The sequence below is a fragment of the Notothenia rossii genome (genome assembly GCF_949606895.1).
Source record: "Notothenia rossii genome assembly, chromosome: 8".
Classification (NCBI taxonomy): domain Eukaryota; kingdom Metazoa; phylum Chordata; class Actinopteri; order Perciformes; family Nototheniidae; genus Notothenia; species Notothenia rossii.
In genome coordinates this window covers 72,138,632-72,155,361 of record NC_136906.1, presented here as the reverse complement: position 1 = coordinate 72,155,361, position 16,730 = coordinate 72,138,632, and the positions used below count along the sequence as shown (strand labels likewise).

Here is a 16,730-nt window from a genome sequence, read left to right as displayed (position 1 = left end):
GCAAGCCCACTTTTTTTTTTAAAGGGGATAATATTATGATAAGTGGTCCTCACAGATAAGGTGATGCAGCTGATGAGATGCAGGGGGTGGGTTTCTTTTTGCAACACCGCCTCTGTGTTGTGATTCTGTTGAACAGGGATGTGTGTGTATGTGTATTTGTGTGCGTGTGTGTGTGTTATTTACATTGTGGTGTCGGGGTGTCTGCTCACACGTGCCTGTCGTCTTTGTCCTGCTCCACAGCTCTACTGGCTGCCATGGGCACTGCTGCCTTCAGGGACAGGAGCTCACTGCCGCCTTCACCATTTCCAAACATCGCATCCTTTGCAGCAATCTTCACCAGCATCTAGTCGGTGCACCGCGGGGGAGTACCAGGCTATTCTGCGCTTCATGCGAGGCACAATGCAAGGATTCCCGTAGGCGATTCACCCAGCGAAGTCTGCCCACCTGGAGGACCAAGGAAGGATGCGTGTTTTCAGCGGTTGGGCTCCGGCCGGACGGGTCTGTTTTGGATGATGCGCAGAGGGGTTTTCTGCGTATTTATGTTTCACCCCGATTTGGAAAACCCCCATTCCATCTGGAGACCCATGACCCGGTTTGGGTACCGTTATCACCATGTCCCCAGCATCGGCTGCCACGGCCAGTGAGAGCAGCACCACCACCCTCCCAGAAGAGCAGCCGGACAGCCCCCGAGAGGAGGTGAGGAAACATTGTTTGTCTGCGATGTGAAGGCCAATTTTCTTGCCCAAAGCATGCACTTTAGGGGCAAATTCATCTTTTAATTAGGGTGATATATTCAGTGGGAATCCCAATAATTTCATGAAAATCAGCTTTTTTACATTAGGGTTTAATTGGCGCCAGTTTACATCAAGCACTTGGAATAAGTTGTATTAATACAGCTGTTTATAATATGCAGTCATAAGTGAACCTGTGCGTCCGAGCGCGCACCCGAGAATGTGAACGTGCATGGACCTACTCCTGTTTGTCCCATCTACAGATACGTTTCCAAAATGAGGTTTGGGGACCTCTTGTGTGTCCTACAAATGGTCTAAAAAGGCCCTGGAAGTAGTATACAATCCCAGTAATTGTTCAAATGATAACATATAATAATGGCTTTTTTCTTTAAAAATGTCACAACAGTTTTTCCCATAAATAAACTCCCAACAGGGACTAAATCAATGTGGGTTAGTTACTTTAAAGGCAAAGACTTAAACTCTTGTGCCAACAGGCGTGACATGTTAAATTGAACAAACCTATTCTGTTGCATACCTTGTGTTGACACCATTATAACAGGCTGGTTCAAAAGTTTCCTGCATGGGGACATGTTGATTAAATAGGGATCTTTTCTGTGTGTAAGAAATGAAATATTTCTTCCTCTTTCACTGTGTTTACTTCCCCTTCAAACACACATGTTGGATACGTTACATATCCATTACACAAGAGTTTTTTTTATATAACTCCCGCTGGTCTTATTATGTCAAGGGAGAGTGTTCATGAGTGAGAGAGGCACTTAGTTAAGGCCGGGCGCCAACCACCGTGGATGAGTCTCATGAACTGTGAAGCTTCTCCGTTCTTAATAAAAAAAAAAGGAAATCTAAAATATTGATTACATTTCATAACCAGCTTTTTTATGGATCTAATTCTTCCTGTGTAAACCAAAACTTTTCATTTTACTCTAAGGCTCTTTAATTGAGGAAACGTAACGCATCTATATAATGTAATGGTCTAGTAAAAGCCACAATATTTACTGGGAATTCCAAAGGTGCTGTTGTTTCCTGTACCTTGGTAAAAACTTGTTTGCATTTTTGTGTGAAGGGACATTCAATCAAATATGGCACAATTGCAAACAGATGCCAGATATAAAAAAGAGCCTCCTGCCAGCTAAGGAGGCTTTTCCTATAACTTTAAAACATAATGTAAGAGGAGAGATTAGTAAGAATCTGGCAACACAAAATTAATCATGATACAAGGAGTAACGATTCAATACATTGCGATAAGGTGCAATGCTGATGCAGTTTTTTTAATCTGCTTAAAAATCTGCTCATTTTTTAAAACCTTACAGTTCAACTTCATGATTTGTTATCTTTAAACAATCCACATTGGAGATAAAATGCTGGGTTTCCCCTCTCTCATCTGCCTTTGTGTCCCTGCGTGACAGACGTGTCAGGTAATTCCCGCCCTGTATGCTTATTAATAGCTTGGTCATGCTTTTCAACCGAGCCACAGGAATGTCTCTGTCTAAAACATCAGAAATGTGTTCAAGTCACTTCCTCGTTTGAATCCCATTATAATATCCATAATCAACAGATCTTTGATATGATCTCAATCAGGGAGTTTTAATTGAAGTTATTTTTAGTCCAGTTGGTCCTCATTTAAGCAATTCGTCGTCGCTGATATCATTCTTGGCTCAAGGGTGAAACTAGCTTGTAATTGAATTATGTGCTCTTCACTTTAATGAACCTGAAAATGTCTATATTACTGCTGTTTCTCGATTATATTAGTTTAATTTAGAAGCACTTTTTAAATCAAATACTACCACAGTATATTTGGTTTCTTTCAAATGTGTCCATTCACACGACTATTCATTATTGGCTAAACAGAGGCTGTTAAGTGTAACATAAAGTATGTCATGTTATATTGATTCTAGTTAGTGAGCGTGTGCAGGATGTTACTGAGCTAATATCCCTTCTGCAGTAGGTTCATCTCAAAAGGGGAATCCATGTTAATCGCTTTTACCCTTTGGGGTGTAGCCTTGGGTTGCTAAGGGACTCAGGGACCATACGGCCAAGGTGGGGAAGATAATTATGGAGAAGAAACATCTATTATTTATGTTCGCCTGTCACTCGAAGAGCACACAGTTGACATATTGAATTCAATACATCAATGCAATGGTGCTGGTTGTTGTGGTCACACGTATGCCCGGGATGACCTATGTGAGAGCTGGAGAGGATAACCTTTTCTCTTTTTTTAACTGAGTAACTGCTGCTACAGTGCAAGTGTTAGATTCAGGAGGATGTGCCCAAGTGCAGTGTCTGTTATGCAAATCATTTCTTTTGTTATAATTCATCCTTCCTGGAGCTTTTGAATCTCTGCCAGGTCTGTGTAGCGTGTCGCTGTGCCCCACGGTGATAAAAGATGGCACCAGCTTTGTGCTGCCAGAGTCAAACGCCTGCTTCCTCTCTGGCTGGCTTGACATTAAGTGTGGGATCCACCCCTCCAATGTATTTCTGCTCTTTTAGTTATTTTCTATCCTCAATACCACATTTAAATAAACCCATGCATCATGGTCAGGCAGAAGCTCCCGGTGTTCCTTACTGAAATTAACATATATACTTTATTTTGTCCTTTTGCATTAATCAGACTTTTTCCTTGAATTTGATTTTTTTTTTTTTTTAAAAGTGGGTGAGTCTTCTGAATATAACAAGCACAGACCAAGGCATGAGCAAATGGCTGGCGGCTCATGCATAAACTATGCAAAAACACTTACAACGCAGAATATTTCCTTAAATATTTTATATGCGTGAGCCACTACATTTTAACCACTACTAACTTTATAACTGACTTGAATTTAGATCATACTAGGTCACACTTGTTCATTAACTTAATTCCAATTTTATATTAAAGTGTGTTATTACAAGTACTCGGAACAATAGGAACATTTCACAGGACATATTCACAAGAATTGACAGATAGTACAAACTGAATTTACCAAATGCATAAATTCTCTACCATGATGTGACAATATTCACTTATATCCTTATAATGGAAATTCACTTTGATTGTTATTTATAGTGTTTTTTATTGCGACCTGTGATATAATATGTCATCGTCTCATGCTCAATTACTAACAGATGTTCCAATTTACTTTCAGGGAAGAATATAAACCGAACATATTTTCAATATTGTAAAATTGCTGTTTTCTTATCCTCTCTGTAGCAGCGGCCCCAGAAGCAGTCCCTGAGTAAATCCCTGTGTCAGGAGACTCACTGGAAATGCCTGCTGCTGTCCCTGCTGATGTACGGCTGCGTGGGGGTGATGGCCTGGTGCCAGGTGACCAAGGTCACACGCCTCTCCTTCGACAGCGCTTACAAGGGAAAGTCTATGATGTACCACGACAGTCCCTGCTCCAACGGCTACATCTACATCCCTTTGGCCTTCCTGGTCATGCTCTATGTGGTCTACCTGGTGGAGTGTTGGCACTGCTACACCAGGAACGACCTGCAGTACAAGGTGGATGTGGAAAGCGTGGCGGAGCGTATCCAGCGAATGCAGCAGGCTACGCCCTGCATCTGGTGGAAGGCCATCAGCTACCATTACATCAGGAGGACGCGGCAGGTGACGCGCTACCGTAACGGAGATGCCTACACCACCACCCAGGTCTACCACGAGCGAGTCAACACACACGTGGCTGAGGCAGAGTTTGACCACGGGAACTGTGGGGTTAAGGACATCGCGAAGCAGCTGCTGGGCATGGAGGACTTCCCTATCACCCGGCTGAGGTTCACTAAGTGCTTTAGCTTTGCCAATGTGGAGTCGGAGAACTCCTACCTGACGCAGCGGGCCAGTTTCTTCACAGATAACGAGGGCCAGGACGACTACATGGAGGCCCGTGAGGGGATGCACCTGAAGAATGTAGACTTTAAAGAGAACATGGTTGCCTTTTCTGACCCAAATCACCTTCCCTGGTATGCAGCCAACTCCACTTTCTGGGCGGCAGCTGCTTTCACGCTCTCCTGGCCGCTGCGCGTGCTGATAGAGTACCGCACGGCCTGTGTACACTACCATGTAGAGAAGCTGTTTGGCTTTGACTTTGTGCCAGCAACGCCATCTGAGGAGCAGCCACAATGCAGACACATCCCACGAGTCAACACGATCGACAGCACGGAGCTGGAGTGGCACATCCGATCCAACCAGCAGCTGGTGCCCAGCTACTCGGAGGCAGTTCTCATGGATCTGTCTCAGCTCTCTGGAAGCTCTAACAACCACTCTGTGTGTGGAGGTTACGACAGCTACAGGCAGAATTGTGAACGCTGCCACCGTGCCATCAGCAGCTCCTCCATCTTCTCTCGCAGCGCCCTCAGCATCTGCAACACAGGGAGCCCCCGAATCCCCTTCAGCGCCAGCCGCTTCTCTCTGGGTCGGCTGTACGGCTCGAGGCGGAGCTGCCTGTGGAGGAGCAGCGGCAGCCTGAACGAGCGGCCCTGCCCCAGAGAGAGCACTCGCTGCCTCTCAGGCCAGCAGAGCAGTGAGGAGAACCCTCCAGACTACCAGGACGCTCTCTGCTTCCCTGTGCTCATTGTACATCGCAACGAGGGCTGCCTCAACCACGACCACCGCTCCCTGCACAGAAACGGCTCCTGTGTGGAGACTTCTCTATGACACACAGAGCACTTTGAGAATAGACTGTAGCAACACAGGAACAGAGGGGAAAGGGCTCAGCTAACACTGACTTCTGCTTCCCCCTTCTACAACATTGGTAACTCTGCAAGTTACCACAAACAAGGATTTTTTTCTAATTTCTAAAGAAACTATAGCCTCAACAAACAAGAACCAGTACACATGGGAAAGTCCATGTAGCATAGTCTGGATAAAACAGACCTGATGCTGTTTATAAGACTGTTATAGGAAATATGGTTTTAAAGGACCAAAATGTGTCACATAATGTTGTACAGCGTCAACAAGGACAAGAGTCAAAGAACCAAGGAAAACCAAGGGGATTCACATCCTACTGTAAATGCCATATTTGTAGATCTTAGTCACAGTCAAGGACTTGATGATTAACATGAGTAGTATTTGAAGCCTATTATGGGTATGACTCAGCGGTAGCCTATTCAATTGCCAAGAGATGAAAGGAATAGGAATTATTGGACTTGTGAATGGGAAATAACATAAATATTTCAAATTTAAATATTTCACACTTCTTGTGAGTCAATTTGCTGAACTGTGAGGTAAAATGCAAAAATATCAGCCTTCTTGTCAATGCATAAGTTACAGACGACGAGATGTTTGCTGAAACAAAATACAGGTCTTAAGGCTCAAATTTAGCATAAAAAACATACACATGTTAAACGCTGGTTAAAATCTGTCATTCAAAGTCAATAATCAATTTTCTAAGTAATAGATTTCCACAGTTTAAAAAATGAATGTCGGATGCAGATGCAGAAATATCAAGTTAGCTGAAATCGGCTCGGCTGCGATGACATTATACTTCCTGGCTTCCTAAATATAGCAGCACAGTCGATGAATAATTTAGCACAGGAGGGCTAAAGGACACGAGATCTTCAAATTGAATAAATAACAACTTCTTCAAACTATCAATTACCAAATCATTTAACCTTTTTTTTACTACAAAATAATAAAACTTACCAGAATATGAATAGTTCAGTGTTAACTCAGCAAGTCTAAAAATCTCAAAGATGCATTTAATTTTATATTAGGCAATATTTCTTTAGCTACCTCTTTGTTTAAGTGCCTAGCGATTAACTGTTACTGCAGAGCATAAGCTATCATAACTAAATTAATCTCATTTTAACATCACATCAAATCAAGTTGAATTCCTACCTGTAAAAGCTCATTGGAGAAATGTGATATAAGTAATTTTCAACACACACAAGGTTAAAAAAATCTAAATGTTTTCAAATGATTCCCCTCATGATATAACCCATGCTCTCGTACACTGATGCTGCTGCTGATGCATATCAGAGAGCTTGCCATCAAAGATGCTGGAAATAGGCAGAGGCCTGGATTCACTACTGATAGTGTCAGATTTAATAATATGACATGATTACTTTAAAGAACATCCTCTGAAATGACCTCATGCAGTATGTTAGTCATGGCGAATATTATTGTACAGCCAAGCCATGCACAACAATAAATGGGAGGATACAAATCAGGCATGCCAAAACTGCCAAATATTAGGTAATTTAAACTATAGAATATAGAATTAGAGAGATCAATGTAGAACTGCAGCCTACAACTCATAAGACCTGAAGGTGAAGATAAATTCATTCTCCCCAATTCCTGACGGCCATAAAAACCATTAGAATGTCCATGAATATTAAATATAATCTTGCCTGTGGTTGGACATATGGTGTTTCTTCATGTCACAATAATGACCCTGCACTGAACAGTTGTAAACAATTAGCCATACTCATTATATAGCATTTTTAGTTTGGAGTCGCAGACTATCTTTATAGCAACTGGGACCTCTCCAAGTAGCAGTCCACACTCCATATTTAAGTCTGTTCGGGGACTTTAACCGGGGACCCTACAGCTCCCAGTCCAAGCCCCTATATATATATATATATATATGATGCATTTCCACTGCAGCGCGTAGCACGGTTTAAGCGTGCCGTGCTAAACCCGGCCCGTTTTTCTTTTGCTTTTCCGCTAGGGGCTCAGGGCTACTTTTTCACCTTTTTTCTGGGCCTCCAAATTCGATGTTCTTACCAGGCCAATAATCGGGCTGAATATTCTAAACTAGTGACGTAAACACTCGACTGCTGAATGGTCAGAGAGAATCGCTGGCAAGGTGGCTACAACTACAACAAAAGGAACATATTTTACCGTGATTTAATTGTAATACACGTTTCAAAATGATGCCGAAGTAACAACATACTGATACCAGTTAGTAAAAAACATGAATTAATGCTTTGACAAGTCTGCAGACAGATGGCAGGCGAAAAACCTTTTAAAATGCGTGTTTTCTGAATTGAGATTGGCTAAGCTAACGTTGTAAATGCTCCGACCGTCCACACTCACAACAACGGCCTATACAGACATAAATAAACCAGCGACTGTATTCGCCATGACACAGACAGTCTGTGGTTTGTACTTGTTTAACTTTTGTCTTGTTTCTGAACAGATATTAGGAGCTGTGAGCTCTGAGGGCTAACAGTTAACGGCTGGTTTTGTGGTTCGCATTGAATATGACGTCACGGCTCCGCCTACACTGCGTTACTATAGTTACTGCCCCAGCTACTAAACTGTAAAAACGCAGCATAAAGTGAGCCTGGCCTACCAAGGCCTAACTATACCGTACTAAGCCGTGCGAGGCCCTGCTGTGGAAATGCGCCATAAGATTGGTATTGATTTGTCATCTCACTATCAGTAAGAAAACAAATAAGCATTTTTCACAACAATGTCTAACTATCCCTTAATGGATAAGAGGTGTTATGCTACGCAACGTTCAGCAGGAAACCAAATAAGACAGCGATTTAAATGCATTTATTAATTCATTGAGATTCTCGTTAAGGACATATCCTAGCATGCATTGGTCAAAAGGCATGCAATAATATACTGTCCGTGTACTGTGGGGTAAAGTGTACAAATATAAGAACACCACAACAGCATGCTAAATCCACAAGAAAAAAAAAGTAAAATCTATTTAGAAAAGGATTTTGGACTTTACTCACTGTTTTTTACTGAAGACGTCACATTATGTCCTTCATTAGCAACAAGCCTCTCACATGGCTTCACTGTGATCCATACGTCTGTATATAAAAAACTGTGTTTACCGGTGAAATGTTTACATAACAACAGTAACAAAAAACCCATTTAAAAGGGTTATAAATCTGACTAGATTCATAACTAGGCATTTTTACCTCCGTAGACGACTGTTAGCAGCATTGAAGCTTTTGTCATGCGAAGCACTGAACCCTTTATCATGTGTATGAAGTAGATTAGGTTGTTGATATGATATGTTCTCTTTCACTCAATAATGCTCTGGGGATTTGTTTTTTATATTTAAATGATTTTCAAGGCAGGAAGGGTTTGTATTGTGAATAAAATATGAAAGTGTCGATAGGGATCTTGTGCTTATAATAATAATAATAGATTTATTTTGTAAGCACTTTTAAAGGTGCTCAAAGTCGCTTCACAGAGATAGTGAAAAGAAAAGAACAGCAAATAAATATAGTTAAAGTCACATTAAAATCAAGCAATACAACAAAAATCACACGTTTTTTGAAGGTGGTGAGGTCAGTGCAGTCTCTGATGGGTTGAGTGTTGCTGTCAAGGGTGAAGTTGAAAATCTGGCTGGTTTTGGTCCGGGATGGGGGTCCGATGATGATGATGATGATGTCTGATTGGCACTGTTCAGTTGAAGATGGTTTGTTTGCATCCATGCTTTTATTTCTGAGAGACAGTTGGTGAGAGTGGAGTGTGTTGTGGGGGTGATGGTTTTTGTTGAGATATAAAGTTGGATGTCATCGGCGTAGCAGTGAAATTGAACTGCTTAGCGGAATGTGTCGCACAATTAGTGGTAAGAGAGGCAGGGACATTTTTAATGTGCAGATGTAGAATGGTAGGTTTGTTTGGTCAAAAACGGCAATACAATCCGCTGTAAAAAATGATTCAGGCAACATTTGCTATTTGATGGTGTTTGTTTCCCTTTAATCCCATATTTACGTTTTAAAAACATATTTGATACACTTCACAAGGACATTTGTTTTAAGGAAAATGATTGGGTTATTATTGATAGCCATTTATCCTATGTAGATGTCTCTGTGTGCTAGTCCACCATTACAGAAGGCCTCTCTTGGAAAGATTCTAGGAAAACAATTAATAGTTTTGCAAGATTATTAGTTAAAATGTTTTGTTGCCACTAAGCAAAGTTCTTCTATATTATTGGTCAGTAGATATAGGTTTAAAAACAACAACAACAACAACAACAACAACAACAACAACAACAACAACAAGAGAGTGTATGTATTCTAACACCACCACAACGTGGCCTTGATGTTACATAAGGACTGAAAACTAAATCTGTGTATCAGAATGACAAAAAGGCTCATCAATAAACTGAAATGCTCACAAAAAACTGTGTGAAAAATGAATTCATGACAATTGTAAGAAAAGGTCAGAATGTGATTTAAGGCTGCACCGAATATCATTTTGTTTACATTCAAACCTATGTTGATAACAAATTGAATGCAATTGGAAATGATTAACTATATATTTTGTATTTATTTTAACTTGCTGAAACCAAATGAATAGACGTGCAACAAATTATAACGTCAGGGTTAGGAACTATACAAACTATTTCTTATTACCCCAGTGATACACTAGTAAAATGTATACATGATCTATGTTTTAATATGCTATGATATGATAACACATAATATCACTATCTCGTGGTTTTTACACATGTTTACACCATTTATATTTTGTGCCAATTATCTGTGTATGGAAAATCTACAAAACAAAATTTGAAATAGGCACAATAATTCAAAGCTGCAAATAGTAATAATCCAAAGGTGCAGTAGATAGATGTTACTATGGACAAGATAACTCAATATGTTGTGTTTTTGTGGGTGCTGACATTTTGTTAAAAATCAACCAATAGCAGCCAAGCTCTGTGGCTTAATGAATACTGGACAGCAGGAATTAAACACAAATGAATATGGGTTTGTATTTCAATAAACAACTGTTGATGTTTTTTTGGTTTTACTTTCCCGAGCGTGTCTTCTTTGTTCTAAACTCTGGTTTGTCCACACCACCTGGTTGACGAAGGACGCGCTCTGCTCCTCAACCTCCGTCAGACGGATATCGCACTCTGTCAGGCTGCTGTTGTTGGACATGGCCTCCTCCAGAGCTTTACCTCCATCCTGCACACACAGAGAGTCAGAGAGAACTAACAAACCAACACATTTGGCACTGATGCATGTCCATGTTAAACACATCACAGTCTTGTTAACCTTGAAAAATCCCCCCCCGCCCCCCTCGGGCAACTCTTGCGCTCTGAAATAGCCCACGCTTTCTAAACTGCTTATTGTGAGTGTCACCAATGTTTTATTGCTATGTCTGAAGCAGGCGTTCTATTTCTGTGAACCAAGGTCACAGATATTGATGGTGGGGCATTTTGCATTTCTGCTATGCGTGTGATTTTTGGTTTTCCGCAGTGTATTCCAGTCTCTTTATAAAGAGGTAGAGAGCATGAGAAGGGGAAAACCGTATCTACCTCTCACAGGGAAACACTCACTTACTTACTGACTGTAGCTTTCCATTATTTCATGTTTTCCACACATATCTATGAATAATTTATGGCACTGATTCTTTCAAGCTATTCTGTCTGTTTTCTCCAAGGCATGCTGTCTGTGCAGGCACCAGCATGCCTTAGGACGGAAATCCAGTATTTGAAGATAACCCAGTGTTCCATAAGATCTTACACAGAGAGCCACGCGCTGTGCTAGTTCTTAAAGAAACACAATTTAAAAGATAACATTTTGAACACATTTCTCCTTGCCCCCTTTTTTTGGAAAAACATTTATATATTGATTTATAGATGTACGATTCCTTTCATTTAGTAATATGAAGGTTATTTGTTTCAATACATTTTTCTTGGAACGTTAAAAAAAAGTTGTGAAAAATTGAGAGTTGACATTAATAGTTTGACAAATACAATTAGTGCCACGTCTTAATTCTATATTCTAAGATTTTTTATTTTATGTCTATGTTATTTATTTTAACTTGTACATTTTTTCCCTCAATTTGAATATTTGTCCTTCTTTTTTGTGTAATTATTTTCGATACTGTTCCAATCAGAAAATACAATGGTGTTGAATTTGCACAATCTGTTTATTGTCTTCTTTTATCTGAATATAGATAATATAATTTTATGGTTCCTTTTTGTAAATAGCGATAAGCATTTATACGACATTGAGCTGAATGAATAATGTTCTAAAAACAATTTGAACAAATTAAGCTTGGCAAGCTTTACCCTTTGATATGGATGATTGACAACATGGCCTTTTCTCTGGCACCGCCCTCAGGTTCAACTTCATTTGAATTGCCCTCTCTGGTCATAAGCGTGTAGTAAAAGCAATTGACTTACCACTCCCAGGTTGTTGCAGGAGAGATTGAGGCTCTTAAGGGTGCTTCTCTGAACCAGCACTTTAGACAGAGCGATGGCAGAGGGCCATGTGACCTCGTTGGCTCCCAGGTGCAGGAGAAGCAGGGTGTTGTTGTTCAGCAAGGCCTTCCCGATCGCCTGCCCCCCCTCATCTCTCAAACGGTTCAGACGCAGGTTGAGTGACAACAGGGTAGAGTTCATGGACAAGGCATGAGCTAGAGCTTTGGCCCCGGGGCCTCCGATATTGTTGTCACACAGGTTCAGGGTCTCCAGGCTGCTCCTGTTGAGCAGCTTCCCGATGGCTCTGGCTCCTTTGTCTCCGATCAAGTTGTGAGAGAGGTCGAGCTCCCTCAGGGACGGGTGGTCCAGAAGGTATTTCACCAGCAGCCGGCACTTTGTGTCCTCCATGTGGCTTAGATTGAGCCTTAGAATCTGTGGAAACAAGATATTATGAAGATGATGAGTTGAACAAACAACTGAATAGACCAGAGCACAGATAAGATGTCATGGGGCGTGGAATGTAAAAGTACGAGCTGCTAATTTTCCTTTGACAGTATGAACGCGCCACAAAAACACAGAACAATGAGGCATTGTTTCGCACATGCTTCTATACATGAGGTGAGCACTTTTATACACTATAACATAATAGTCTGATTACTGTTCTGATGTGAGGCTTTGCTGATTTTCTCTTGTTTTATCGTTGGCACTTCAATATCTTTACATTTCGGACACAAGCGGTCAGAATTTGCGTCGAGGAAATTGTCGTTGGCATTTTTCTATGTTTATTCTAGTATATTTTAATCTTAACTATTAAGTGAAAATGTAGTTGACTCATGAGCTCGAGGCTTGATAACAGGTCCAATAATATGTTGTACAGTTTCCATGTCTTGCACAGAGATCAGTAGCGGATTCGTTCCCTGTTTTCATGCAGTAGCAAAATTAATGTGACAAAACTTTTGTCAAATAGTGACTTATTTAGGTTGCAGCCAGAGGCCCTGCAGTTTTTTATTTGACATAAATAGAGCATGAATTTCCTGCTTGTGCAGCTCCAACAACAATGTTCCTGTTTCAGGACATCAGGGACTGTAAAATGTGTAAATAATGCCTTGCAGCTGGCAAACATACTCCACATATTTAAGCAAAGGAGCTACAAAAGGCTGCACGGTTTAGTAAAGAGGAATCATTATTCACCTTCAAAGTCTTACAGGACTTCACAGCCTTGGCGAGGGACTCACAATCTCTGTGGGTCATCTCAAACATCTTACATTCGAAGTTCAGACCACATTGTTTGACCCTGTACACTACATGGAACTCTTCCAGGTTTGTCAGCTTGTCGAGCATGATGTTAAAGTCAAAGTGGTCCATGGAGGGTCCGTCCTCATTTTCCATGACCAACTCGGAGCCATATTCCTCCTCATCCTTCTGCGGCTCCGTGACAGGCGGCAGGAGCTGGGAGATGTTTAGCCTCTTGATGTAGTCCTTACAAAGAGGAACCATCTCTACAAAGGTCTTTGGCTCCGTTACATCTGGGATAAAAAGCTCAATCATGTTCTCCATGTGCTTCTCAAAGAACATTCGTTTCCAGCTGTTGCCATAATGAGTTAGGTCACGAATGCCCCCCCACTTCTCGCAGCAGCGCTTCCAGTACACCCCGTCGTGGATCAGGTTGGCTGTCACATGCAGGGGCATGGAGGTGGACAGTCTCTCCTGCACAAAGTCTTTGTGGACGGGGGAAAGGTCTTCCCATATGGGGCTTTCTGTAACAGGAAAGTTTGAAAAAAGTTCCAGTTATATAAAAGGTAAGTGGGTAAAAGTGTGTGTATTAACATCAATTTGGGTAGTAACGGATTACATGTAATGTGGATTATGTGTTACAATATTTTACTATATTCAACCCAGATTACATTTAAAAAATGCAATAGGATTATAGTTACATTGGCATAGATTACTTGATGAATTTGATCACGTCTTGAAAATATGGCAATTTTGAAACTTTCTTTCATGATAATTAATGGTAATATTTGCATTTCCTTTGCTATTTAAATATCTAATTAAGTGAGACATGTTTAAAAAGTAAACAAATAATAATATTTCTGGAATAATTTTTTGTGGCTCTGTCCATTTTTTCAATACAAGGTGAACTATTTTGAGATTTGAAATATTAAAAGCTATTTAGATTTCATTAACATTTGTAGTCCAATAGATTTAGTTTCTTAATCCAAAATGATGTAGTTTGTATTGAGGAAACTGACTACATTTCAATGTAATCTGAACCAACCCTTATAAAAACTATATTTAAAACCACAGCATACCCTCGAAGTGGTTCACAATAGACTGCAGACAGAGGTTGGATAAAGAAGGCACTGTGTTCAGGAACCAGTGAGCGTCTTCAGCGATGATCCTCCTCAACTGCCTGGGGTCTGCAGCCTCAGGGGGGTCAGGGGACCTGGACATGGCTGCAGGATTAAGAAAACCTTAAAGAGACATTAAAAGTTGCACATCACAGCATAGTATTTCAAATAAACGTATACATACACGATAAGTAATTCTATAAATACAGCTACCGTGTGCAGCCACATTCTGTTGCTAGCCAAAACTGTTTCTAAAAAAGTTATGAGCTCGCAGACCCCTCATGCTAATGTTAGCTAACATTTTTATATTTAACTACAACTGCTGTCCAGTAAATCGTTATGAAAACTGGAAAAAATAGTCATGCTTAACTTGGTTTAAAAGCATATAATTACATACAAATAACTGAATGCAGTCCATTCAAACGTTAACTTTACCTGCAGTGCACTGGAATGGGCTAAAATCGTCTCCTTGGTAACAGGACGCTCCGTGTTTACTTTCTGAACCTCGGACATCTGAGCACTCAGCACTGACCGTTACCTTGCGTTACGGCCCAGTCTATGGTTATGGCCAGTCTACGTTTACGGCAAGTGTTTTTATTTTTTTAAACATGCTGTAACTAGCTAAACCTTTTCGCATTTACATGTGTTGCTACTATTTAGAGGATATATGATAAAGGAATTGTGGAGAAAACAGGGTGTAGAAATTGGAATTGTGAGTTAACAATAGCTTTGCATAAATATAACTGTTATAAAAGCTGAATTTCCGATTTTCAGGAATGCAACACAATACTTATGACTTTATTTTTAAAGCAGCCCACTTGGATGCAATTATGCATCCCAAAAAGTTCGACAAAAAATGGATAGGACTGCCGAATTATTGTATTTGTCGGTCTGTGTGACATCAGTGTTACAGGAGGCTGTGCTGGAGCTGCAGCAGTGTTCGGCCTGATCACGCTGTGAGGAACATTTGGATTCTGCAAAGCTGGCAGATGGAGCATGGGCTTTTTGGATAAGCATACTGGAGTGAATCCATCTTTCATACAAACAACAACACAGAGCAGGTGGAAAGCTGTGTGGGCGTGTATATATCACTGAATATCAACTTAGGAGAATCCTGGTTGTTATTAAATAACAGAAAAAAAGTGAAAAAAACAATAAAATATGGCTTTCTGGTTTTCAAAAAAGTGTAAAAACAAGACTGAAATAGAGGTGAATATTATTTTTCAAACCCTTCCCTTGTCAGCTGTAGCTATTTAATACTGCCATGACATGGATAGAGTCAGGTACATAATGCACCAAAAACTGATTGTGGTTCAGATGCTGAGAGCCAAAAGGATGGACAGATTACTGAACAGGTTAGGAGGGTCCGGGGTCTTAGCCTTTTCTTTGAGGTTGCTACGGTTCAGGTCCATCAAATCACGGACAAATAGACATAAGAACAGCTTCTACCCCAATGCCATGAGCTGATCACAGCCAGACAATCACACCACAAATGGAACTGAACTGAACTTATGCTCAAGCTCAACTAATTACATGTTTACATCCAACTTCACCACCTCATACCGTTTTTATAGAACACATATTTATTTCTAGTTTTGTAATTATCAACTGCACTGATAAATACATGTGCAATAACTTACTTATTGACTTGTTTACATTTTTTACTGCCTTGAACGTATTGTGATTGTATTTGTATGGTGTACTGTTCAATGTATCATAGGTCCAATTATAGTCACTATATATTATACATTAAAAATGTTTGGCTTGGATTGTCAAAAATTATAATACTGTCTGTTATGTGTGATTGCACCATCGGGAATGCTTGGAATTTCGCTGTACTATGTGTAGTGACAATAAAGGAATTCTAATCTAATCTAATTTATTGTTTAATTATCACAAAGAGAGGTGACATGATCACAAGGAGAGACAAAACCACCAACAAGGGACATCATTCAACCACAAAGACACTCCAAATGGCTACAAAGTGATGCAAAACACTTTACAAAAAGAGAAACCAAACAAGTAGAATGCAATTTAAAATGACCAAAAGGACAAGAGAGAAAGACATCAGAGTGAGAGGGTGTTGTTACTGACTTCAGGTTGCTCCCAGTCTGAGGGTTGAGAAGCTGACTGTAGCCCAGAGGCCCTCCATCTCTTTAAAAAAATTTTTTTTACATTGAATTATGGGCATTTTATTGAAATGTATAGCATCTGGGGTCTTCCCGGTTCAATTTTGATTTAATTTATTTTAATTAATTTTTTTAAATGTATTGAGTCAGGCACAATGAGTTTACATTTATACAGTCAATATTTTTATTTATTTTCCCCCTTTCCCCCCCTCCCGGTCCTAGCTAGTAAATTAAATAACTAACTGAATAAAATAGATACATGTATAGGTAAAATTAAAGTAATGTAGAAGATAATATTAAAAGAACATTTATAGATAAGGGAATAAAGAATAGTAACAGTAATACTTGTACCCATATACTCACATATGTATACCCACATATACACATACACATACATGTGTG

General features: G+C 40.2%; 2 protein-coding genes across 4 annotated transcripts; one reads left to right on the top strand and one right to left on the bottom strand.

Annotated features, from left to right (window-relative positions):
- Positions 1 to 151: 151 nt before the first annotated feature.
- tmem151ba (transmembrane protein 151Ba) lies at positions 152 to 10,435 on the top strand. Its single transcript, XM_079642489.1, has 2 exons — positions 152 to 696; positions 3,934 to 10,435. Exons 1-2 carry the CDS (start codon positions 613 to 615, stop codon positions 5,374 to 5,376), a joined length of 1,527 nt encoding a protein of 508 aa, XP_079498615.1. The 5' UTR covers positions 152 to 612; the 3' UTR covers positions 5,377 to 10,435.
- Positions 9,051 to 16,368, bottom strand: drc5 (dynein regulatory complex subunit 5). Of its 3 annotated transcripts, none has more exons than XM_079642491.1 (5): positions 16,294 to 16,368; positions 14,161 to 14,304; positions 13,040 to 13,605; positions 11,831 to 12,280; positions 9,051 to 10,604 (listed from the first exon to the last, which is right to left on the bottom strand). In XM_079642491.1, the coding sequence occupies exons 2-5, from the start codon at positions 14,300 to 14,302 to the stop codon at positions 10,413 to 10,415; spliced, it is 1,350 nt and encodes a 449-aa protein (XP_079498617.1). In that variant the 5' UTR covers positions 14,303 to 14,304; positions 16,294 to 16,368; the 3' UTR covers positions 9,051 to 10,412. The 3 variants fall into 3 exon arrangements, with proteins under 3 accessions (XP_079498617.1, XP_079498616.1, XP_079498618.1); XM_079642490.1 differs by lacking the exon at positions 16,294 to 16,368 and adding an exon at positions 14,635 to 15,904 and having other exon boundaries at positions 14,161 to 14,322; XM_079642492.1 differs by lacking the exon at positions 16,294 to 16,368 and adding an exon at positions 14,635 to 14,649.
- Between the last annotated feature and the right edge of the window lie 362 nt (positions 16,369 to 16,730).